Source organism: Canis lupus, chromosome 20 (genome assembly GCF_003254725.2).
Source record: "Canis lupus dingo isolate Sandy chromosome 20, ASM325472v2, whole genome shotgun sequence".
NCBI lineage: Eukaryota > Metazoa > Chordata > Mammalia > Carnivora > Canidae > Canis > Canis lupus.
Window position 1 is genome coordinate 18,139,169 of NC_064262.1, and position 27,588 is coordinate 18,166,756.

The 27,588-nt window shown below is 35.7% G+C and overlaps 1 protein-coding gene across 3 annotated transcripts in view; it reads left to right on the forward strand.

Annotated features, from left to right (window-relative positions):
* The window catches only part of CNTN3 (contactin 3), a 327,484-nt gene that overhangs the window by 250,018 nt on the left and 49,878 nt on the right, over nucleotides 1–27,588 (forward strand). For all 3 annotated transcript variants that reach the window (XM_025451601.3, XM_025451602.3, XM_035702741.2), the window contains 2 exons: nucleotides 14,791–14,918; nucleotides 17,603–17,778. In XM_025451601.3, coding sequence (XP_025307386.1) covers nucleotides 14,791–14,918; nucleotides 17,603–17,778 — 304 coding nt within the window. The remainder of the gene's footprint in view (nucleotides 1–14,790; nucleotides 14,919–17,602; nucleotides 17,779–27,588) is intronic.

Sequence of the window (27,588 nt, forward strand, 5' to 3'; positions counted from 1 at the left end):
TTGTCTTTATTCAGCAATGCAGGCTGCCCCCAGCCCTGGGAATACACAGATTAATACAAAACAGCAAGGGCACTTAAAGAGCCCACTCATAGTTTATTACAAATTTGGAAAAGTTAGTCATCAGTTACACTGGGATAGATTGTATGATCAAAGTGACCATATAGAATTTATTCTATAAACTTAGAAAGGGGGCACTGCTGGTAATTACCTCCAAGACAACATATATAAACTGTACTGTCCCAAAGAAACCGGAAATTACCACCTTGTCTATAATGGAGGTGTACAGAAGCGAGTAAGAAACACAGGGAAGAAATGCTGTCTCAGCCTTGCAAACTGGGAAAGCAGCTCCCTATAAGGAGAGGCATCTCTAAGGAAGCAACCCGGGAGCTACAATTTGAAGGACCTATAAAATCTAACAGGGCAAAAGAGTAGGGAAGACACCATCTGAACAAAATGATTGATGGCATAGACAGAGATGAAACTGGGTATTTATTCCATTTGTGTCTGTGCTAACTAAGTTCATATATGACAGGAATATAAGAAGGCCTGACCTGGGTCCTTTCCCAGATAAAGAACCATCTCTCTCCTTCAAAGGAGATGAACATCGGAAGATCATTTTTATTAAAGGGGACACTTAGATACCTGGTTAAGGATACAACAGTTTCAGAGAGTAGAGAACAGCCCCCTTCCCTGTCTGGGCTTCCTATCACACCTCCATTTCTCTCATGCTTCCCGTTATAAAGAGAACAGGAAAGGGCACATTTGTCCCTTACATCTCATGCCCTATTAGAAGATTAAGCTAGCGTTTAACAGTGAAGATAATCAAGAGGAGAACCAATGCAATCCAGACTTTTGATTTGGGATATGGCTCTTGGGAAGCCATCCTAATCACTTCCTCTCTGCCATCCCCCACCCTCCAGCCACCAGAACATGCCTACAGAGCTTCTCCCATTAACCACAGGCATCTACGTTTCTTTTTTTAATATTTTTTGGCATCTATGTTTCTAAGTATGTATTTGTATCATTATTTATGTGAATTATTTATGCCTAATTGGCATGCAGCATACTAAGTACTATGCACATTATTCACTGTGTTCGATGAAGCTAAATGTAGGTTTGATTTCCTTCTTGATTTAATTTTAACACATGGAAAGAACAAAGCATCAGAATCAGAAAGATGTGGGTTTAATCTTGGCTCTTTCATTTATAACTCTGAGTCGTATTACCTTATTTGTAAAATGGGCCAGAAATTCTTATTGCAAAGTTAGCTAGTCTGTTAGGTGGTATTTGCTTGGCACGTACTCTTAAGCAAAGGTTGGACAAAAATACTGACCTTCCCTGACAAGCAAAGAAAGGACAAAGTTTCCTTCAAAAAAATTATGTCCAACTCTGTCTCAGCCTCATTTCTCTTACATTTCTTTATCCCAATGGGCTCTAGTTGTAAAGATAAAAAATAAGATAGTTTAGATGCAGAGAAAGGGGAACCCTTGTACACAGTCCATGGGAATATACGCTGATGCAGCCACTCTGGAAAACAGTGTGGAGGTTTCTCAAAAAGTTGAAAATAGAGCTACCCTGTGACCCAGCAATTGCCCTACTGGGTATTTACCCCAAGGATACAAAAGTAGTGATCTAAAGGGGCACCTGCACCCCAATGTTTATAGCAGCAAAGTCCACAATAGCCAAGCTAGGGAAAGAGCCCACATGTCCATCGACAGATGAATAGATACAAAAGATTTGTATATATACAATGGAATACTACTCAGCCATCAAAAAACAATGAAATCTTGCCATTTGCAAAGACATGGATGGAACTAGAGGATATTTTGCTAAGTGAAATAATTCAATCAGAGAAAGACAATTATGATCTCACTCATGTGGAATTTAAGAAACAAAACAGAAGATCATAGGAGAAGAGAGGAAAAAATAAAGACAAAATCAGAGAGACAAACCATAAGAGACTCTTAAGCATAGGAAACAAACTGAGGGTCACTAGAGGGGAGAGGGATGGGGAAATTGGGTAACTGGGTAACAGACATTAAGGAGGGCTTGTGATATAATGAGTACTGGGTGTTATAGAAGACTGATGAATCACTGACCTCTGCCTCTGAAACCAGTAATACATTATATGTAAATTAATTGAACTTAAATTACATTTAAAAAGTAAACAAGATAATGTATGTGAAGCATCTACTATAATAGCGTCCAGATGTTTTCAAGAAAAGGTACCTGTTGCTATTAATGTTGTTTTCAATATTAAGTGTTTTCATCATGTTGCTCTGTTACTTTAGGGATAACAGCACTGGGTTAAAAAGAAATATGAGTAAGTTATTTGTGTTTTACAACTCTTAATTGAGTTTTCCATTATTTAAACCTTCTTAAATAAATAAAATTTACCTAAATGTTATTAAAGAAAATTGCTGCTTTCTTTTTTATAAAAGATTTTATTTATTTAAGAGAGAGAACGAAAACATGAGTAGGGGGAAGGGCAGAGCAAGGAAGGGTTCAGGCAGATTCCCTGCTGAGCACAGATCCCATCAGCCAATCCCAGGGCCATGAGATCATGACCTGAGCCAAAGCTGGAAGCTTAACCAAATGAGCCCCCCGGCACCCTAAGAAATTGCTACTTTCAAAAACCGTTTCAGCTAAATTTTGCAGATGACCATGTTTCCATATTTCAAATCTGATTTTTATGAATTAACTTATAAAAGTTAAGGCCACTTTAAGGGATTCCTTGGGTGGCTCAGCGGTTGGTCACCTGCCTTCAGCCTAGGACATGATCCTGGAGTCCCTGGATCGAGCCCCACATGGGGCTCCCTGCATGGAGCCTGCTTCTCCCTCTGCCTCTCTCTCCCTCTCTCTCTCTCTGTGTGCCTCATGAATAAATAAATAAATATCTTTTTTAAAAAGTTAAGGTCAGTTTAAAAATATTTTGTCAGTGTAATGATTTTTATAGGGTGAAGCTGGTTAATGAATTTGAATGTGCTGGACACTGGAATCTACTTGAAGCCAGTTCCTTGTTAGAACCTAGTAATTAATTCATACCCATACTTGGTCAGTGTTTTACTTAGTGGGTGTGTTCACTCGTACCACAACTGTTTGGTCATAGAGCATTTCTCACTCAAGCCCCCAAATCCCATGCATAATTGCCTACAGCCCAGTCAATGTTCTATATCCTTGTTCTCACTGAAAACTAAAAGAAAAAAATATCAATGCTGTTGTAGAAACCGGTATTATCATCCCATTCTACCTTTTCTTTTTTTCCTACTAATATGGTTAAGATAGGAAAAATCAGATGCTTTCTCTCAAAGTAACAATAATGACTCTATTAACACTATCAAGTTAGAGGACAGAGGTGCATACCACTGTCTTTTGAATAAATGTTAAAAGAAAGGAGAAAGAGACAGAGTTCTCATTTCATCCTGCCGTTTTTTGCTCTTGTAATTTCCTCTGGCTAGAGTATCTTTTCTTCTCAATCTACAAAACCCAAATTTATCACTCAAGGCCCAGCTTATTGTTACTCATGGTGGGAAACCTTCCTCCAGAAGGCAAGATTAATTACTCTTTCTTCTGCTTTATCCTTGTAGTTTCTTTATCCAATTGTATCATCTAACACAGTATACTAGAACTATTTGTGCAGAGGCCATCTTACCTGGGTTCTCAAAAAGCCTTTTCCTTATCTATCCTTGTAGCCTCAGGCTCTGCTCCATACATGTTTGTTCATTTCAACATTCATTTATTACTCAAATATTTGTTTAACATCTGTTCCCATTACTTACTGCTGCATAACAAATCACCCTGAAAGTCAATGGTGCTAAAACAGTCACTTTGTTAGATTTCACTATTTTGTAGGTCAGAAATTGGGAAAAGGCTTGACTAGGTATTAGCTCATCTTGTCTCCTATGACTGGAGTCAAGTAGTGGCTACAGCCAGAAGATCTGGGAGCTGCCTATACCCTCTGTTCTCTATGGCAGTCCCAAGGCCTTTCCATGTGGTTTCTCCACATAGGCTAGTTTGCACTGCCTTACAATGGTGGCTTTAGGGAGTTGAAATGCCTACAAGACAGCTAATGGGTTCATGAGTGAATGTTCAAGACAGCATAATGGAAGATGCATGGAAGACAGCTCAGAAGATGCAATATCCCACTTTTCTAACATTACATTGGTTATTAAGGAATCACTAAGCTAATCAGATTCACAGGCAGCAGAATTAGACTCTACCTCTTGATGAGACCATAGCAAGATTCTAGAGGAGCAGGTGGGATGGGAAATCTAACTGTGGCCACCTTTGAAAAGTGCAACCTGGCACATCCCATGTGTCATGATTTACCCTGAGTCCTAAGGAAACCTCACGAACAATTCACCCATGGTCCCTTCCTCATGGGACTTGCAGAAGGGAAATACAGAACGCAGATAAGTTGAAAAGACCTCATAGAAGTTGCAGAAGGGAGAAGCAGAGTACATGTAAGTTAAAAAGATAATTTCTTTACTGTAAAGAAAAAATATACAGGGATCACTGGGTGGCTCAACAGTTTAACGCCTGTCTTCGGCCCAGGGCATGATCCTGGAGTCTAGGGATCAAGTCCCACATCAGGCTACCTCAATGGAGCCTGCTTCTTCCTCTGCCTTTGTCCCTGCCTCTCTCTCTCTTTGTGTCTCTCATGAATAAATAAAAATATATTAATATATATATAATTATATAGAGTTTTATTTAAAATGAAAAGCTTCATTAAAGAAGTAATTTTGGGGCAGAACACTAAATGGTAAGAAGCAATGTATCATGCCAAGAATTGGGAGAAGGACCTTCCAGGAAGACACTCCAACAAGAACAAAGGCCTACAGATGGGAATGAAATGGATATCTTTGAGAATCAGGAGGAAACCAGTGTCACTGAGGTGTCATGTGTCGATCAGGACAGTAACATAATATAAAGTCTCAGAAAAAAAAATATATATATATAGATAATAATAAATAAATAAATAAATAAATAAATAAACAAATAAATAAACAAATAAATAAAATGAAGTCTCAGAGATGGGATCCATAAAGACCATGATAAAAAATGTTGGATTTTATTTTAAATAAAATAAGAATAATTGGAGGTCTTAAGGCAGGAATGTGACATGATCTGGTTAAAAGAAAACTCTGGCTGAAGTATGGAGAGTGGGTTGAAGAGAGAAAGGAAGGTAGCACAAATCTGATGAGAAAGCAATTTGTAGTTGACAAGACAAGATTGACTGGAAGCTTGACTTAGGGTAACAGTGGATGAACTAAAGAAAAAAGATACCATATATTTTAAAGGTAGAGTTGGATGAATTTGTTCCTTAGTTATAAAAATCTTCATACCACATGATCACATTTTATGGTTAGTTGTGCATGAACTATGTGTGTGCCTCTCAACCATTAGATTGTAAGTCTTCAAAGGGTAAGGGCTAGTTATTAATCTTATTCTCCAAAACACTCAGCACAATTTAAGTCCTCAAAAAACACCTGTTGAAGTGAATTTCATTATTTTTTGAGCAGTTTTTTTGTTTCTTAAAAATACCTATACTTTTCTTTTCCTTCCTTTTCTTTTTTAAGTAGGCTCCACACTCAGCATGGAGCCCAACATGGGGCTTGAATTCACAACCCTGAGATCAAGACCCTGAGATCAAGACCTGAGCTAAGAACAAGAGTCAACTGCTTAACTGACTGAGCCACCGAGATGCCCCCTATAATTTTCTTATTTAAATTGCCACAAAAATTTATTTAAAGTATACAAAAACTGTTTTTTTAAGCAAATTTCTACTTTGGATTTCCTATTGAAAATAAAAAAGATCCTTATCTTAATTCTTCCTCCTACATGAACCTTTAACAGAAATAGGGGTGGATGGATAGGTGGATGAATGGATGATTGGTGAGGTACCATTGTAGTTCCATAAAAAAAGAATAAGCATGTTTCAGTAGTGATGGTTGCTGGTTGCTACCTCCTACATTCTGATGTTAAAAGGTGTTATTCATAATTTATGATCTGTTATATAAATTTTAATGAGTTGGTACACTGAGTTAAATTTCTTACTGCCTAATAAGCTTAAAAACAATTGATTGTGAACTTTGACTTGTTTTCCACTTCCTGATTTTATTAGTGATATTTTTAAGTTCTATAATAATGAAAATTTCATTGCTAGAGCAGTTTCTATAAGAAGATGAGTGTTTGACCCTTTATGAGTATGAAGTCTAGAAAAAAAAATCTATAATTGAGGTTGAATATATAAAAATCTATCTTGTTTGGGAAAAAAATATCTCCTGACCTTTTACCTTCAAATACTAAAGAAAGAGGCATGTCTAACTTTACTTTTAATATTTGATCAGGCACTTTATTTTCCACAGTATTTATTAATTTACTTAATTGGAAAAATGGTAGTATTTCAAAACTGGATATAAGTTATACATTTTTCTAGGTACTTAAAAATATTGATACCTCACTATGTTTATTATTTATTATTTCTTTGTTACTCTAACCTCATTATAATAACTTGTCTTCTAGTTTTTTCCATTTACTCATATCATTTCTCATTCCTAAAAGAACTTGAGACAGTTTATCAAAGTATACACAAAGTATATATTGAGGAGAAGAAATTGAGGAGGAAAAAAAAGATGCCAGCATTCCACTTGCCTAGAATGTAAGTTATATCAGAACAGCCTAAATTCTTACCAGTGAATCCTTACTGCCTCTTATAGAGCCTGATCCATAGTACATGTTGAATAAATCCTTGTTGGATGAGTGTCTGAGGCAAATTTATAAAACATAGGTCAATGGATCCATTCATTTAGTTGAGATGCTCAATTTTGGCTCAGAGCTTTGTGCTAAAAATGAGCAGAGAAAAATACTGCCAGTTGCACAACTCATGATGTCCATAAGGTGAAATGAACCCATTTGATAAGCAGATATGCAACTCTTCCTAGGCATACATTTGCAAATGTGTATATCCAAATCCAATGGATTTTCATGAAGAGAACATTGAGTAATGTAGTACTAAGTCTGCATTCTTAAAATTAAATACAATGGCTTCTCAGGGCACATGGATGGCTTAGTCCATTAAGCATCTGCCTTTGGCTCAGGTCATGATCGCTGGGTCCTGGGATCAAATCCCACGTTGAGCACCCTGCGCAATAGGGAGTCTGCTTCTCCCTCTTCCTCTGACCCTCCTCCCTGCTCATGCTTGCTCTCTCTCTCTCTCAAATGAATGAATAAAATAAATCTTTAAAAAACACAGTGACTTTTCAATGAATATTAAAGGGTTTTTTTTTTTCTTCTTTGCAATCCAAGCATAACTTTGAGTAGTAAGCCTGGAGGCTCTCAAGAAAGAGATAGACCACATTCCTTCTAGCTAATTTTCCATGCATATTATTTCCCACATAATGTTTTTAGTGAGCTTGAAATAGAAATTGTTTCAAGATTATGTTTGGTGTCAAGAATGTAGGGTACTCAGAAGGGGCTGCTGTGAAAATGAAGAGTCAGTGCTTAAAGAGTCAATTGAACTAATATTAAAGTTTACATTTTTGTTGAAGATAAGTTTTAAGGAGCTAACCACCAAAAGTACACAGTCATCATGAAGGAAAATCTTAATAAAGTGCATCTAAAACAACTAACACTGATGCATCCAAGAGAAAAAGTTTTCAAACACAGTCTTTTATCATTGGATGAGTTGAATTGCTAGCAGGAGTTGCCAACCTGATGTCCATAGAACCTTAGGTGATTCATCTTGAATTGTATCACATTTGTTCTAATGGTTATGTATGTGTCTGTGTATTTGTTCTGCATAGAGTTCTCACACTTTTCAAATATTCTAAGAACCCTGTTTCCCAACCAGTTTAGTTACACTGCATAAGTAAATGGCCACTTCTATACTGATGAATATCGAAAATAAAAATGACCTTGGAGTTGGGATAGTGGGGCCAGAACCATTCTATCATGCAAGAACCCAATATCAAGGCCGATGTTTTTGGGCCACTCTTGATTTGTGATAAAACCTGGTCCTCTCTATATGGAAGATTGCATCTGAGTCCTTCATATAGTTAAGATGACAAATATACATGGAAAAAATACTATTTATGTGGCACCATTTGTGGTTGCTTGTATCCTTTAGGAATTTGGGAACTGTAGCTAAAAACTAATTCAGGGATGTTACTCAGAATTATTAGATAAGGTGCAGAAAATGTTTCAGAGATGAGCAGAAAACCAAGGGACTCCAGAAATCCTAGTAGAAGAGATTGCACCATCTTCTCAAAGCAGGTGCTAGAGTGAATGAGCTAAGCATCATTTTTGTCTTTATGTCACAAATTAAAGTTGAAGGAGGAAGAATCTGATAGGCATAGCTTAGAATACTGTTACTCAAAGTGTGGTTCCCTGGGGTGCCTGCATGGCTCAGTTGGTTAAGCATCTGAGTCTTGATTTCAGCTCAGGTCATGAGATGGAGCCCGATGTTGGGCTCCCCTCCTTTCTCTTTGGTGTCTGCCTTCCTGTAGAGAATGAATGTATTTTGATGTTCTCTTTTTCCTTGACAGGGAGAGGCCTGGTGTTTTCACCTGAGCCAGGGTGCTTAGATCTGTCTAATTCAGGAATGAAATATCAGAAAACCATGCTGTTCACTTAAGCAGTTTTGAATCAGCTTTATGTATAGTATAAGTAATAGAGCTGACATTTTGATTTTCATTGATTTCACTTACAAATCTGTCTCTCAAGCAGGAAAGAATAGTGTGAAGTATAACGTCCCTTTGAATATCAATAAGTATTATCTTTGAAGTTTTCTTTTAAATACATGAGCCATTAGAAGGTTGTTTATTTGTCTTGTTTGGTTTACTCCTTCATACATTAGAGTATTTATCATTTTTGCAGATACTTCCTTATATAAAGATTTTAATGTTTCAAATGGACTACTTCAGCCCTAATAATTCATTACCTAATTAATGAATTATTTAGATGAGTAGTTTTATAGTTATTCAAATTGGAAATCCCCCTTTCTTTGTTTTTGTTTTGTTTTTTATGGAAATCCCCTTTTAAGAGCCTTTTTATCTATGGCTTGAGTCCATTTTAGAAAAAAAAAACTGTCACATCACTGTTGTAACAAAAACCGAGCTCCAGATTTATTTGTCAACATGCACATATTTTGGTAAGCTTTTATAAAAGAAATGCTCATGTTCCTTTATCATTGCTTCTCTTCTTCTGAATATAAAAAATATTAATTGATATGGAAAAAGTACATCTCTCTAGTATCTCAGGTGCCTGTTCCATGTAATGTGTGTGTCCAAAAAAATAACAGCACCTCATATTATTAGCCTAGTGCTTACTCAAAAATAGGATAATTAACAGCTGAATTTTCTCTACTCTGCGTCTCTTTTCCTCAGAGATTTTCCAACCAATAAATCACTAACCTAATTGAATTTATAAGACAAAAGTCCACAATGGTTTAGCTAAAAGAATAAAAATTCTAATATTTTCCTAAATAGCATGTACACGTTGTCTTTGAACTCAAGAAGTTCTTTCACCAAGCATTTGTGGCTGAGAGGGAGCTGCAAATGAGAACGTACGCTTTGTGCTCTTTTTCACTGACTTATTTTCTCATGCGTTTTCATCAATTTATATTTGCTTTTCTTAACTGTCAGTATTTATCCTATAATATATGCATTGTGAGTACTTTTCTCTTACGGCTAATTGTAAGCATCCATCTCTTCGAATATGTACTCAGAAAGTCAAGTCCAAAATAGCCTTGTTATTTTCTATACAGCAGTTTAATCATTACAATCTCATGTGATTTCATCTCCACTGAGATGTGCTTCCTGAGAAAATGTAGAGTTGCAGCGTGTTTATTAAAATTCAAGTTGAATAAATTACCGTAATATTCAGAACATAAGCAAGAGTAAAACAATATATTCAGAAATCCTGCCTTGCATGCATAATATTCCACACTGTTCCCATTCTAAAACATACTGTGTCATTATGGATGGTTATATGTCATCATAAAGTACAGGTCAGTGTTGCCTAGATAACAAGTCAACTTTCTGAACAAACAGCTTTTCTTAACAGTCATAAATTCAATGCCACCACTGAATTACAGAATTCAGAATTACATTAGAGCAGCTTAGAGCAATTAAGTTTACTTATCCTAAACTAACCACAGACTGCACAAAGTTAAGTAAGATAATTAACCTCTTGTACTGTGAAAGGAAGGCCTGATAAAGGGGGATATATAAAGGTATATTATAAAACCGATGAAGGAGTTAAAAATGCCACAGTGATTTAAATTCTACGTTTTTCATAGGAAACTGGAGTACCACATTTTTGAATGTTAATCTCATAAATCTAACTTTTTGTGCCAAGACTTAGAGTCACTCATTGTTATCTACATTTTCAGCTCTATCCATTTCCAGCAAACGTGTTCCCAGATAGCTTAGAAAGCAATTTCATTTATACTGAAGTGGTATAAAATTTTCACTTTGGATCTCTGTAGGGAAGCATGGGTTATTGAAGGTTTTCTTTTGAGAAACAATTACTCCATCCATTTACTGAATATTGTTTATTTTTATGTTGTGTGAAATGCCCTGTGGGCCTCTTAGATCTTACTGGAAGAACCAATTTAGGAAGAAAATACCCAATTAGCTCAAAATTTTACAATGTACAGAGTTTGCATTCTTTAAGAGTCAATATGTTTATTTTGGAGTCTGTGTGATTCCTAAATTGTTAGCCTTGTTTTTGAAACTATTCCTCATCTTGGCATAGTTGTGAAGATAGATTTGTTCATTTATAGCTACTAAACCTCATGCACTGAAGGTTTTGTAGCTCTTCCAATATCCCTAATAGTTCTATATTTGTAGTGGAAGGTTAGCTGTTACACTAATTCATAGCATGTGAAGATATCTGAAATGGCCTCTCTCTGCTGTGGGACACTTAAATCTGAAGGTCTGAGCTTCAGGTGAAAATGTATTCAGTCAACCAGAGACAATTTTACTTTGGATTCATGCTTGCTAACCTTGGAAGTGGTCAGTTGCCCAGCTTCCTGGAGCTTCCAGTTCTACCTCCAGCCTCTAACTCAGAGCAGAGGAAGTAGCCTCACTATTTAAATATCTTTAAGACCTCTTCATAACCATCCTCTAGCTTGCTTTCTTTCCATATGAAAATTTCCAGCAAAGCTGCATTTTTAAATTTTATTTATTTATTTATTTATTTATTTATTTATTTATTTATATTTTTTTTACTAGCAAAGATAAGTTAAATTTATTGAGCAATGCAATGGTCAAGTCCTATCCTCTTTGAGGGTCGTGGCCCAAAATTTTTACAGATAGGATTAGCAAGTAAAGTGGGTCAGGAGCATCAACCTTTTTCAGAGGCTTTTCTCTTACTCTCTTTTCCCTACATTCCCGTTTCCCTTTCTTCCCACCTTTATTCAGTTTCTCCCTCCTTCTTAACTTCTTTCTGCGTAGAAGTAGATTTCTAGTCCTCTTATCCTAGGAATTTCTAAATTCTCTTCATCTTGCCTTCTATTGTCTTATCTTTCATTTTTCCACATATATATTTACACAGTTGACTCTTAAACAACATGGGGGTTGAGGGTGCCATCTCCATGCAAAGTGGAAAATCCAATGTAACTTCGGTTTCCCAAAAACTTAACTAAGAGCCCACTATTGGCTGGAAGCCTTATCAATAGCTCAAACAGTCAATTAACACATATTCTGTATGTTATATGCAGTATATATTATTATAATAAAGTCTTATTAAGAATATTATAAAAGAGAGAAAATACATTTATGGTACTGTATTAAAATCTGTAAATAAGTGGACCCCTGCAGTTCAAACCTGTGTTGTTCACGGGCCAACTGTATATATATATATATATATATATATATATATGTATATATATATATGCATGCATATGTATAGATATATATAAAACATAAATATACGCATATGTATATATATTTATATACATGCATATTTGTATAATGGTTTGCACACTTTTTGAATTTATTTTCTTATAATTTCTAAAAGTCCTCAGTGCCTTGCAACTTGCCTTCACTAATTTTAGTCCTTTTGTAGTGAGTCTTAAAAGCACACAGTCATTTGTTCATTCAACAAGTATCAACTTTGAACATTTACTCTGAGTCAGGAATGATTCCAGGCTCTAGGAATTTAGTGGTGAGTTATTCAGACACTATCTAGACACTCTCCCTACCTCCAGAGAGCTTACTGAGGTTACTAGAGGAGGAAATTGTAGTAAAATAAGCATACAAATATGTAATTGGACAGTTGTCAAATGCTATAGAGAAGGTACAAAATATGTATCATCATTAAGTGATGTATCATCATTTAATGGAATATCCAGTCTGACCCATGGTTCAGGAATTGGCCAAAATCTGAAGGTTAAGTACACATTACCCAGACATAAGGAACAGAGTTCACAAAGCACCAAGACAAGAAGCATAAAAGCATTTAAAAGAAAGTATGTGTGACTGGAGAAAAACAAACAAGGAGTAGAATTCACGAGGCTTCACGAAGTTAGAGAGAGGCGGGGTTCTGATGAGAAAATACTTATCAGGCTTAGGATGTAATAATTTTTCTCCAATACGAAATGTGACGGCAGAGAAGCCAGGATTGGGCATTATGACAGAATTACATGATCAGATTTATATTTCTTTCAGGTTACCCCCCATGTTTTTTTTTTAAGATTTTATTTATTCATTCATGAGAGACAGGCAGAGACATAGGCAGAGGGAGAAGTAGGCTTCATGCGGAGAGCCCATGTGGGACTCGATCCCCGGATCCTGGGATCATGCCCTGAGCTGAAAGCAGACGCTTCACCACTGAGCCACCCAGGTGCCCCACTCCCTATGTTTCTCAAAACAGTCTCCATATGCTAAGTGTTCTATTTGCTTGTGTCCCTCTGCATGGTCTCCTCTTTCTGTTATTATTGCACACTAAGAAAATCTTTATTCCTGAGAAGGTAAGGAATAAAGAGATTCTTCTACGATTACCTCTTTGAGAAAAGTGATCATTGTGCATTTCATACCCAACAAAGTAATCAGGGTTCCATGAGAGAAATCAGATACAACGCCTTTTTCACAGCTACCTAGGAAAGTTCTCGGCATTTTCAATCCTTGAACTTGCTCTTCAAAGGAAAATAGAATGCTCTGTGTTCCCTGATTAGCTTTCTAGGCCATTGTTCTCAAACCCTTTTGTTTCAAACATGCCTTGACATATTAAAAAAAAAAAATCACATGAGCAACAAACTATCGTGGATACTCTACCTGGGATCATGAGCAGGTCTCTATGTGCTGGCTCTAATTTCACCGCTTTCTCACTCAAGAAAATGAAACTAAGATTTGAGTGAAAGTGAATTTCAGGTCATCAAAGGAATATATGTGGTTTATATAAAATACATTAAAATACATAGGTGTAATATAAAATACATATCTTACGTATTTTTGAAACATAAACTCAGACTAATAGCACTTTTGACACTCACTTCAAAATCTTATGTCAAACAGGATAATAGAAATTGAGTTGAGATCGTCCACTATACTCTGATGTAACCTTCCTGTCTACTGTATAGCCTAAAAGTTGGAAACACTTATTGACGATGGTTTACGTATATCATACAATGCTGACATTGGGGTTAGAAACCTTTTTAAGAAGTTTATCTTATGTTTGGATAGATATAACACTCACATACCAAAGATATGAATCATACAAGATAAAAGGCATCCTAACTACTAGATGTATAGTATAGGTGATAAAGATTGTAAGAATTCAAAGAAAGGGGAAATGATTATGGGCTGACAAGATGGGCAATTAAGATTTATAGGTCTGACTAATGACAGGCAAACCTTTTCTCATTCTTCTTTCTCACTTGAAATGGTACCTCTTTTAAGAAATAGTCTAAGGTACCCTATCCTGGAACCTCTTTACAGATGTTGTTCTTTATTGTGTCACCCTGTTTGTCTCCTTCAGAATATTTCTCAAATATCTGAACTTCTCTCCCTAATTTGGTTATTTATTGTCTGTGCTGCTCAGTAGACTGTTATTTCCATGAAAGTAGAGACTTTTTATCTTGTTCACACTATTATCCCAGAGAGTCTCATAATGCATAGCACATGTAAGACACTCATTTGTATTTCCTTAATTAGATAGATAAAGAAGCTTTAAGTGCTTTAAGCATATGCTCAGAAACTCTAATGTAAGGTTCATTTGTATTGCCCAGATAATTTGCAATAGCTCACAGGTGACCATGAATATTATTTTGCAAAATTTGAATTTATATTGGGTTAAATGTGACTCTCCCAAGTTCATTATGAAAGGAAAGAGAGTTTCTCACTTCTCAAGAAATATACTATTTCAAAGTTAAGGGAATTCATGTCATGTCTATTTTCTATTTTCTCCAAACTGATAAGGCTAGCCCATCATGGACAATCTACACACTATATATTTTTAGAAGATATTTCACACTTATTTGATAAAGGCACCCCTGAAAGTAGGTGTAATGTTAAATAATGCTGTTAAGTAATGCTGCATAAAAATGTCAAGAAAAGTTCAAATTGGGAGAGCATCTTTTATTACTCAGCTGTGTCTGTGTGTGTGTGTATACGTGTGTTTATGTGTAAATTTTCTTTTAATGTTCCTTATTCCCAAGAAGACTAAGGACTTGTTTATCTACCCTTAAAAATACTAGCTTAAGGCACTACTTCTATTAAAAATTTGCTATTTACTTGGAAAAAATGACTATTATGCATTTATTTGTCTAATTTATATTTTCTTTAGAATTTCTTTTTTAAAAGATGGAGGACTTAAAATAGCCAATGTGACTAAAGCTGATGCTGGAACTTATACCTGTATAGCAGAAAACCAGTTTGGAAAAGCAAATGGCACAACTCGCTTGGTTGTTACAGGTAGGTACATTTCTTAAAGATTGCCCTATGTGGAAATGAACTGTATTGCATGTTATTAAGATCAAAGAAAAAACAGATTTTTTACAATATGCAGTGCACTGTGAAGGTATAATCTGTGTTTGCACTGTTATATTTAACAGGTGGAAGTCAAGAGAACAATTATTAATCTTTCTTCACACACCACATAGTGTGCACCAGGGAACACATTAGTATGTGCTGGTATGATGGGCAGAAAAATTACAAATAGCATATGCTGATGATCAACCTTTATGCTATTCTATCATGTCAGATATTTTAAATTCACTCTTTCACAGTATCATTGGTATTTTCTGGAGATGTTTAAGTCCATGGAATAATCCTTGCCACCAATGAGAGTCACTTAGCGTTGTGGATATGTTGTTTATTCATTCAAGAAAAAAAAATGAATGCCTACTATGTGTCAGGTACTTGGCCTATGTAGGCAAATAAACTGACAAAGATGCTGCCTTCATGAATCTTATCTTCTATCAGAGGTAGAAAGAAATAAGAATAAATGACAAAGAAATTATTAGAAGGAAAAAATTGCAAACAATTGAAAAAATACAGAGTAGTCTATGGTAGAGATAAGTTGGAGCAGAAACACTGTGACTGGAGTAGGCCTGGTGAGAAAGAGAGATTTGGACAAAGATTTCCTAGACATGGAGGAGTTAACTAAGAGATTTCTTGGGGACAATCATGGAGGAGCTCTGTAGACCTTGTTAGGACTTTAGCTTTTAGTGGGGATGAGAAGTGGAGGCTGGTGCAAATCAACAGAAGAGTGGCATGATGTGAAATCTATGTTTAAAGGTTTAGTCTAGCTGCTCTGATGACAACAGACTATGGGGAATCAAGAATAGAAGTGGGAGAGATCTCAGAAGACCACAGCTGCAAACCAGGCTGGAGATAATAATGACGCAAGTGAATGGAGCAGCAGAGGAATTGATAGGAAAGGATCAGATTCTGTAAATACTCTGCTTGTAGAGTCAACAGGAGTTGCTGATGAACTGAATTGAGGCCCAAGAGAAAGGAGACAAGGATGGTTGCAGGGTATTTGGCAAATAACAGAAAGAATGACAATCAAAACAACTGAGACTAAAAGGTTGCACAAGTTTGGGAAGAGATAGACCAGAAGTTCAGTTTGGATGTATTAAGTATGAAATGTTCATTAGGCTCTATCTGTTTAAAGCAGACTGTGGCATTCTGGCATTAGCAATAAATCCAATCTTTTAATGGGTTAAAATAGCAAATACTTAGTTTTTGCCTTTGCGGCAAGTCCATGGTGGGTCATGCATGCTGTCTTCATTTGGGAATAAAGGATCCCAGTGCCTCCACCATCTGGCACATTGCCCACCCTGGTGAAAGAGGGAAGACTGGTCAAATGATCTCTTAGTTCTTCCAGGCTCCTTCCTGTCACTATCACACATAATTCCATTTTATATTTCTTTGACCAATGCATTAGCATTTGGCTATGCCTGAATTCAATGGTGTTGATACTTTAACCTTACTCTATGTGTTTACAGAAATAATGGTGAAAAATAATGTCTATTTTAACACTCAAGTAGCTGTTCCAGAGAAAATATATGAATCTGGGTTTGGGGAGAGAGATCAAGGATAGTAATACACATTTGAGAGCTGTTAGCATATAGATATACTTGAGAAGAAAAGACTAGCTAAAATCACCAAGAGAGTAGGTGAAGACAGAGAGTAAGAAAAACCAAAGAGTGAGTTTGAGGCAATCTAACATTAAGGGATTTAAGAAGAGAAGAGGGACAAAGGAGTGAACAGCATTGGATTGGACTAGAAAACAAAGAGAGTTTGGTGTCCCAGAAACCAAGCCAAGACAGTGAATTGACAGGAAGACAATGATCAAGGGTAGCAAATGCTACTGAAAGGTCAATTAAGTAAGATGAGATTGGAAAATGTGCCATTGGTTTGTCACAGGGGGATTACTGGGAACCTTGACAAAAGCAAATGGGTTGTAGAGATCCAGAGGCTAACTGGAGTGGATTAAAGAGGGAATTTACTGGAGGAATTGTAAACATGTAGAAATGATTCTTTCGAAGACTTTTGCTGCAACATGGAGTCAACAAATGAGGATCAGCAATGGAAAAATGGAGTCACAAGAAGTTTAATATACAAGAGATGGAAGGACTATTGTGATGATAAGGAGAAAGAAATGTACATGGGGACATTTAAGGGGAAACATAGTAGTTAACATTTTAATTTAGTATCCCTCTTATAATACCTGTTCTAGATATCTTTTGTGTGGCCTTTCAAGTGTTTGAGTCTATTTAAATTTTGGTAGCAGTGCATTTTTGAGTCATTCAAAGTCAATGGAAATTCATTGGTGTCTGTTTCTACCTCTGCATTTCATGAAGCAATAAAATTAGTTAAAATTGATTTTGTAGTGGTATTATAACTCTTGTTTACAAGTGACTTTAATTTTTAACTGATAAACCCTATAAATTCAAATATCCTAACTTTTTTAGCAAGAATTTGTGGATCTGATGAAATACATTACAGACTTGCATAAAGTGTCTATATTAATCTTGAAGACTTTTACTTATGTACAATAAATGTTAGATTAACAATCAGCTTGTGAAAATGCTTTCATCAAAATAAAACTGGTAAAGATTTACTTAAAACTTTTTGGATTTTTTTTATAGAACCAACGAGAATAACTTTGGCACCATCCAACATGGACGTCTCTGTTGGTGAAAGTGTCATTTTGCCCTGCCAAGTGCAACATGACCCTCTGTTAGACATCATGTTTACCTGGTATTTTAATGGGGCCCTCACAGATTTTAAGAAAGATGGATCTCACTTTGAGAAAGTTGGTGGGGTAAGTGTGCCACTTTCCTCCTGCTTTTTACATCGCATGTGGCTTTGAAACATTATCACTAAAAAACATCTGGCACATATGTGATGCTCGAGAAATGTTTGTTCTGTGAGTAAATCTTCATTCCCGATTCTATTATGATCTAATTTTATTACTGTAGTTGCCAGAAAGTGAGCACAGTTACTTCAACCTGTAAATTTTAATTAAAATTGATGTTTGTTGCATTTATATTAAATACATAATTGTACATATTACCATGATAATTTTGTCATTAGTACCCTATAGAAGGGAAAGTTTTCTTACACAAGTGTTGATTTTCAATACAAGTCACATTTGCTAAGAGCTTCCTTTGTGTCAAGCCAAGAGCTTTGTCTATATTAATCCTCAGTATCATTCTGGGCATTAGCAATGAGAATTTGCATTTTACAGATGCACAGACAAAAGATTTGAAGAGTTTATTAACTTGCCCAGGGTCACTGAGCTGGTTAGTGTGTACTGTAGGTTCAAGCCTAAATCTTTATGGCTCAAAACAAGTATTTCTTATGTTCCATTCTGACTCCTCATTTGTGATGGTTTTATGTGAGAAAGAATTACAGATTTTAAGGAAGAACCAACACTTTGAGGAGAACTTTTAAGTGACTCGATGTTGGTGAGCCACACCCTCCACCTGGTCACATGTCTGTGAATCCAGAATCACAAGGCCATTTGCCCTTGGAAGCTTGTTTGCATTGACTTAGGGATAGCTTCATTGTGCTTAGCTAAGATGTCAATGATGTATAGTAGAGTTCAAGTTTTGTCCTTTGTATAAAAAAAATGAAAACAACAACAAAAAATGGCATGATGGACAGCTCAGTTTTATTCATTTGACAAAAATTTCATACTAAATGTAGGTATATATACACAAAGGTATATCAACCCACTAGGATCATGTGCAACTTAAAAGGATAATGTTATAACTTCTATTGTGTGCCCATTCCCTAAAAAACTGATTTAAGTCCTAAAGCCTAATTGTGAAATAATAGAATATATTGATTTCTGCCCCTGGTTCCTACAACAAAGCTCCTAAAACCCTAGGAATTTCCTGGGTGATAGGAATGCTTTTGTTATAATGAGATGACTCTGGGCTTCTGAATAGCTTCAGGATGAAAACTAGTCACCAGAAAAGCCATGATTAGAAGCCTGGAAGTTTTAGCTCTACCACTCATCCTCTGAGAAGGAAAGAAGAGCTAGAAATTGAATTCATAATTGATCAAGCCTGAGTGATGAAGCTTCCATAAAAATCCCAAAAGTATGGGATTTCATAAGTTGGTGAACACGTCTACATGCTGGGAGGGTGGCACACCTCAAATCAACAGAGATAGAAGCTCCTGGGCTCAGACTCTCCCGGACCTCACACTATGGTACCTCTTCATCTGGCTTTCATCTATCTGCAACCTTTATTATATCCTTTATAATAAACTGGCATATAATAAATGCTTCCCCGAGTTCTGTGAGCCATACTAGCAAATGATTAAATCCAAGCAGAGGGTAATGGGAACCCCAGTTTATGGCCAATCCGTCAAATGTGCAGGTAATAGTCTGAGCCTTGTAATTGGTATCTAAATTAGGAGGAGTTAGCACTAACCTCTTAACTCATGGGATCTGATGCTAACTCCAGGCAGATAGTATCAGACCTGAATTATAGAACATCCAACTGTGTCAGATGCTTGGTATGGACAACATACACATCTGGTATCCGAAGTATTGCGGTGTGTTCTGAGTGTGAGTGTGGTAGCTGACAGTAAAGAGGATACAGAAGGTTTTTTAGTTAAACCAGTACGTCAGAGGTTGACCTTATTTGAAATTAGGGTTGTTGCAGATATACTTAGTTAAGTTACAGTGACATCATACTGGAGTAGAATGGGCCCAAATCTTATGTGAATGATGTCCTTAAAAGAAGAGAGAAGGGGATAAAGAGATACAAGCTTGGAATTGTAAAATAAGTCATGGGAAGAAAAATACAGCATATGGAATATAGTCAATAATATTGTAATAACTTTAGTGATAAAAGCTAACTGCATTTATCACAGCGAGCATTTTGTTATGTATGTAATTGGAGATTCACTAGGTGGTACACCTGAAACTAATATAATATTATTTATCAACTATACCTCAATAAAAAAAGTTTTTAAAGAGTGAAATTTAGACACAAACATACAGGGAGAATACCATGTAAAGACACAGACACAGAGGGTAGATGACGATATGAAGATTCAGGCAGAAAATTGAAGCTGTGCTTCCATAGGCTGAGGAGTACATGCAGCTCCCAGAAATTGGAAGAGGCAAGGAAGGATCCTCTCCTAGAGATTTTGGGGAGAGAGCTTGACTTCAGATATCCGGCCTCTAGAATTGTAAAATAATAAGTTGTTTACAGCCACCCAGTTTGTGTTACTTTGTTATAGCAGCCCTAGTAACTAATATGAATGGTCTCAAAAGGAAAAAAAAGAGAAGTTTCCACACCTAGCCATAGTTCAGTACAATTTCACTGCCATTTCTATTTTCTGTCATCTGGCTTATTCCATTTTAGAAGGTCTGGTTTCCCTAATTATTCTAAATGACTCAAGGCTTTCGAGAACTCCACCGATTGCTACAACCTATTAGCATTTCTTTCACTATTACTTTTAATCCTCTTAAAAAAAAAGTCACAAATTTCTTCTATCGCAATGGGAACAGGCATATGCCAGTATTCTCAACCAACTCTCCTGCATACTCAGGATTTGTCATTTGTCTTTCTTTGGAGGGAAGACAAAGGAAAAGAGAAAAGCCTAGAATGTTACCTTCAAAAAGTCCCCTTTTCCAGTCTGGAAAAGGCTTCTCCTCTAACTCAGCTCTTGCCCTAACCTTAATTCTTAAATAAAGAATATTATTTGAAACATTAGTTACCTTTGTTGTCTAATGTAGATGATTGTGTTTGTGATTTATCTGCTGGATATTAAATTGTTGATGGTGTTTTATCCAATTCAGTATCCTCCATCTTAACTAATGCTAAACAAATACATAATGAGAGACTAGAAACTTGAAGTAGTTTTTCTTTTTTCAAGATTTCGTTTGTTTATTTGTCAGAGAGAGAGAGAGAGAGGCGGGGGGAACAAACAGGGGGAGCAGGCAGGCAGAGAGAGAAGCAGGCTCGCTGCTGAGCAAGGAGCCTGATGCAGGACTCAATTTCAGGACCTTGAGATCATGACCTGTGCCAAAGGCAGAGAGTTAACCACCTGAGCCACCTAGGCATCCCAAGACCCAAAGTAGTTTGATTTTAATATTTATCAAACATTATTTTTATTTTAAGTTTGTTTGTTTATGTCATCTCTACACCTAGCCTGGGACTCAAACTCACAACCCCAAGATGAAGAGTTGCATCCTCTTCTGACTAAACCAGCCAGGCACTCCTTATCAAATATTCTTAGTGAAGTGCTCACTTTAGACTGAGCTAGATTACTGCTTTCTGTAAGAGGAGCTTGGAGTTAAGAATATTTGAGGTTTTAATATAATTTGCCTCTGCCTTACATATAGGTCCTCCATAAATTATAAAGTTATCTCTTTACCAGAGTCAGATATCTAAAACATGACATTTCATAAATTCTATCACCTGCCAATTCTGTTCATTTTCTAGGATGCTAGTTCATGGCCCATGAATCCTTTTACTGACTTGTGCCATTAGTAACTTAATATTCTCCCATCAGTATAAAATAGTAAGCCATACATGATGACATTACCCTTAAGCACGGGCAATTAAGTAGATTGGTTTTCCATTGCATGAGAAGGTAATCACACAAGTCTTGTCCTCTGATTGTACAGTCATTACAGCATTCACATTAATACCTAGAAAAGTCTGCTTCTCTTTTATCCAGTATGTTCCTAGTTATATCCCCTCGTTTCAAAAGCAGCAAAATATGTCAGAAAGTTGCCAAGAAAGGTGGATAGTAAGAACCTGTTTTTAAAGGGGGAGGAGTAATTTAAAAATAGGAAATCTAACTCAGAGCTTTTAACTCAACCAGTTAAGTTGTCATTGGGACTATACGAGAGGGTATTATTGGACCATACACTGAGTATTCAATACTTATTCATTTATTGTAAAAAAAAAATCACACACACACACACACACACACACACACACCTGTTGAGAAAAACCAACAAGCTCAAAATGCCCTAACAATTTAGATCAGATCTATTGTGTATGTTTGAACATCATGCCAGTCACAGGCTTCTGCACAGTTATACATTCAGAAAAGCTTGTTAAACCAAGTGACTAAAGCAAATTGGCATATCACAGGTGAGAGCTATGGTTCCGAAGACAAGCCTGTGCCCATGAGATGAATCAAAGTTGTATAAATAAATCAGCAGTAAAAGAATTCTGTTTAAGCCCACTGTGTATCACACGAATCTCTGTTGTAGGCACATTGTGAGTTAACTGGAAAAACAAGCAATTTGTGTTCAGGTACATATGAGGTCTAGGTTCTGTTGCTACTGGATGATGCAATGGGTAAATCACTTACTTTTTTGCTTTTTTAACTTTTCTTCCCTCATTTTCTGGTCTTTTTTCACATCAGTTTTCAATATTTGCCATGTTCTCTCCCATCATGAGAGTTTGCACACATAGGTCTCTTCTGGAACACTCTTATCTCTTCATTTCACTATGTCTATATGTCTCTCTCTATATATATAATCGTATGTATGTAGGTATGAATGTACATATTTATATATATATGCACTATAATTTCATGTATATGCAGTTATAAGAAGAGACACAGGTTTGGGGTCCCTGGGTGGCTCATTCAGTTAAGCATCAACTCTTGATTTCAGCTCAGGTCACTGATCTCAGGGTTGTGAGATGGAGGCCCATATCGGGCTCTGTGATGAGCATGGAGCCTGCTTAAGATTCTCTCTCTCCCACTCCCTCTGCCTTTCCCCCCACTCAAAAAGAAAAATTAAGAGACAGTGGCTCAGCAATATGTATACAGTAGCATTTTCTTATACTCATGGTTAACCAACAGAATTCCTATCCATGTACCCAGTCAGCATATTAAAAAAAATAATAACAGAGAGAGAAAGGAGAGAGATTCTGTCATTAACTCCAGTAAAACATCTTTTTCTACTTTTAAATATACCTTGGTCTCTACTATCAGGATAAAAGAGATAATAGCCCAAGGTTCAAAAGAAACAAAAGACATTACTAGCTGGTACCTACGTATCTGGGGCCTAGCAATTTAAATATAATTTTTTTAGACCACTCAAGGACAATATTGACTTACCTAATAAGCTGCCTTTTGGACTTAGATATATTATATGATGGGGCTCCCTATAAATAGAAACTTTCGAACCAAAACATACCAAAATTTCAGTATATTTGTAATGAGTGTTTAAATAGATATGCTTTGATAAACCACACCACATCAATGTGGTGCAGGTGCTTTAGAAATGAAGAATGTATAGAGCCAAGCTGTACAGCTTTACAAACATTTCGTGGAATTGGATCTATGATGAATTAGAATGTGTGTGGATAAAAGTCACTGGAAGCAATAAGAGGTTTAGCGGTGACTGGTTTAGCAGTGACTGCAATTCATTTGAGTGGCTGACTTCAGTATGATTTATCTCCCACAGCCCAGGCTCACTCTTGTTATGGCAGCTACTTGTGAGTCTCGGGACTTGATGCATTTCCCAGCTCTCAGTAGTAGAAAAGAGTATCTTTAAAAGTAATCCTTTGTGTACAATAACACAATTGTGGTCACTTTAATTTGATTTGTTTCGTAGAATTATCAGGGTATGAGGACCAAAAGTTTGAAAATAACAGTTCTTTTATAATACAAAACCATGTCTAAAAGAAGGTTATATGTGCATTTTATTATTTATTTATTTATTTATTTATTTATTTATTTATTTATGAGAGGGAGGAAGATAGAGGGGAGAAGGTACAGAGGGAAAGGGACAGAGAGAAGTTCACGCAGGTTCCACACCCAAGCACTGAGCCCAATGTGGGCTCAATCTCACAACCTGGAGATCAGTCAGTACTTTAGCCAAAATCAAGAGTTTGGTGGCCAACTGACTGAGACACCCATATGCCCTTATATATACATTTTAAATGCAGATCTGAGGCAAAGCAGTCTTTCCAAACACTAGTTGTGGCGATACTCTGAGTTTTTAAGCATCTCTCACTAGGAGTGTCTTATAAATTTTATATGTTGTCCAAATCCAAAACATCATCTGACTTGGAATGATCATAAGAGAATATACTCAGGAAGGAGTCTATAAAAGTGGTCATTAGACCAAAGAAATTACTATTATTCATCTTGAACACTTGCCTGAAGTCCAGCTTTTCCCACTAAGGAGCTTAGGGATGAAAAAACAAGGATTCTGCAGTGCTTGTTGGAAAAAGGGAAATGCACAAAACAATTGAAGTTGAGTTTATTTCCCTAACTCATCATTTTGCTCAATCAGGCATATAGAGGCTCTGTTTCTACTTCAGGTGTGATTGGCACCCCAGGGCTGTGTTCATCAAATAAAATGTTTATTAAGATGAATCGTCCAAATCCACCCCTAGTGGAAACCCTGTAAGATTTAAATTTATAAGAGGACTGACAAAAGTCAAACCAAGTAAGTAACTTGAACTAATCCCATAAAAATATCAGAGTTACAACAAAAACCAAAGCTATAAATAAAAGGATATAAGTGAAAAGATATGCAAATATTTATCAGTCAAATGCAACACAAAAGAGAGAATAACTGTTATTTTGTAAAAAGATCATAATAATTCAAGGCAAATCTCAAGAGTAAAAAAGGTAAATAAATACATTTTGAAAAAAGTTTGCTCCATCATGAAGGTATAATAATCATAAACTATAGTACTCCAAATAATATACCATTAAAATATACCAAGTCAAAAGCAAAGTGAAAAATGAGAAACGAAATTGGTATACAGTCTTTGAGAGCTCTTCTTTAAACCGCCAACAGATCAATTTGCCAAAATTAGAAAAAGACCATTTTGATGTTCTATTATAATAGAAGAAAACAGATACATATAAAAAATTTACCATACGAATAGAAAATACGCATTCCTTTTCATACCCTTGTAAAACTTAGGAAAGAAAAATAGTAGAACTATTATATACAAAAGAGATGGCAAAACAAATGGGATGGGTGGAATGTCAAAAAGCAATGGATAATCTCTAGAATGTATCAGTGAAGAATAAAGATAAAAACTAAGAGAAAGAGATTATAACAGATAAAGAAATATGAAAAACAGAACATCCCACATTCAACTCCTATGTATTTAATGGAGTTCAGTTATATGGAAAATTTCTGGGAAAATAGAAATAATCAAAATTAACAAGAATTAGAAAACCTAAGTAGATAATCAGTATGAAAACATGTAAATCAATAAACCCACCCAAAAAAAGAATTTTAGGGCCAGATAATTTTATTGGTAATTTTTTAAGCTTTCAGGTACCAGATATTTTGTTATATAAGCTACTTGACAACATAAAAAGTTCAAAAACCTTTTCAATTTATTTTGTGATGCTAGCATGCTACTAAGAACAAAACCTGGTTTTCCAGGTTAGCAAGTAATTAGTAGATATAAATTCATTTCATGAATATAGTATGAAAACCTAAACGACATTTTATCAAATGAGATTCAACATTATATTAAAATAATGATAATTACCCGTTAAAAACCTACATGGGTATATTCTAACCAATGTACATGCATCATATCAATAAATATAATAAAATAGATCACATTATTCTCAGTGGGGACTTAAAAGACATTGAATAAAATTAATGACCTATTATAGTAACAAAAAAATACTGCCTCCACATCCCCCCCAAAAAAATGTCATTAAAGGGAAATACCAGGAAATGCTTAAATCAGCAATAAGAAAGGAAACACACAACTATTTAAAACCATTTGGAAATGTTTGGACCAATACAATGAGGTATAAATAGGAATAAATGATTTAACTCTGAAAATAAGGAAACAAAGTTACCATCATTTGAGGACAAAATGATATTTGGGCTACTCAAGATCCAATAGTACCAACACTATTTTTTTAAGACTTCATTTATTTATTCATGAGAGACACAGAGAGAGAGGCAGAGACATAGGCAGAGAGAGAAGTAGTCTCCTCACAGGGAGCCCTATGTGGGACTTGATCCCCAAACTGGGATCACACCCTGAGCTAAAGGCAGAGGCTCAGCGGCTGAGCCACCCAGGCATCCCCAACTCTAAATTTTTAAATATGAGTGAGAGGTCAATCAACTGCTTAGATAAGGACAAATTTACAAAGTAAAGCTTTTTTATGTGCCAGTAGTAGCCGACAAGAAAATATAAAATGGGACATAAAACTCCCTCTATGGTAAAATACATGTTAATAATTTGTATTGGTATGCAAGATCTAAATAAAGCTACAGTAGTTTGTTAAAATGAATGGGTAGGTGGATGGGTGGATGGAGGAAGGGATGGATGAGAAGAAAAGGAAAGAATCATAAAAACTCAGTGCTCCTTGAAATAAAACAGCATTAAAAAAAAAAAACAGTCTGCTTTTCTTAAGAGTTTTCTAACTTTTCCTGGGTAATGTGATATGCAAGCTGTGGGAATTTGAAGAGGGATATGGAGAAAACTTTGAAACACTTGTTCTTTGGAGAGTGTTACCAAAAAAGGGGAGGGGGATGTGTCACTTAGGAGATGATTTTTTCCCTGGGCAAGGGGCATCAGTTGTTTGTTCTTATTTTAGTGCATAATGGGATTCCACTCTTGAATCTGCCCTTACTGTTATGAAATCTGGAGTTGGATAGTGTCAGTCCTCCATCTTGGTTCTTCTCCTTCAATACTGAGTTGGCTATTCTGGGTCGTCTGCCTCTCCCTGTAAACTTTAGAGTCACTTTGTCCATATCTATACCCTAATTTGCTTGGATTTTTTAAATTGGGATTGCATTTATTCTATAGATCAAGTAGGGGAAAACTGACATTCACAATAGTAAATGTTCCTATAAACATAGAGTATCTATTGTGATCCATTTAGTTCTTTTTTGATATCTTTCATCAGAGTTTTATAGTTTTCTTCATATAGTAGTTATATATATTTTGTTAGATTTATACCTAAATATTTCATTTTTGAATAGTAATGTGTTTAATTTCAAATTCACTTGTTCATTACTGTTAGATAGGAGAGCATTTGACTTTTCTATATTAACCTTGTATCCTGCAACATTGCTATAATTGCTGATTAGTTCTAGGCATTTTGTTTTGTTGCTTCTTTCTGATTTTCTACATAGATACTCATATCATCTAAGGAAAAAAAAACAAATTTCTTTCCTTCTTCCCAACCTTTATTCCCCCCCCCTTTTTTTTTTTTTTTTTTTGGTCTCACTGAATTACTAGGATTTCTAGTAGTGATGAAAAGGAACATCCTTGACTTGTTTTTTATTTTATCAGGAAAGCTTTATGTTTCTAACCATTAATTATGATGTTAATGGTAGGTATTTTGTAGATGTTTTCTATCAAGTTGAGGAATTTCCCTCATTCTGTGTTTGTTAAGAGTGCTCTTCATGAATAGATTTTTTTCTTTCTTTCTTTTTTTTTGTCAAAGGCTTTTTCTACATTTATTGATATGATCATGTGATTTTTCTTTTTTCTCTTTTTCTCTTTTTTTCTCTTTTTCACTGTACCAGAGCTGGTTTGTATTATCAGTTGAATATGGCAGAAGTGATGCTATGATCTTTCTTTTTTTTTTTTAAGGTTTTGTTTTTGTTTTTAAGATTTTATTGATTTATTTGAGACAC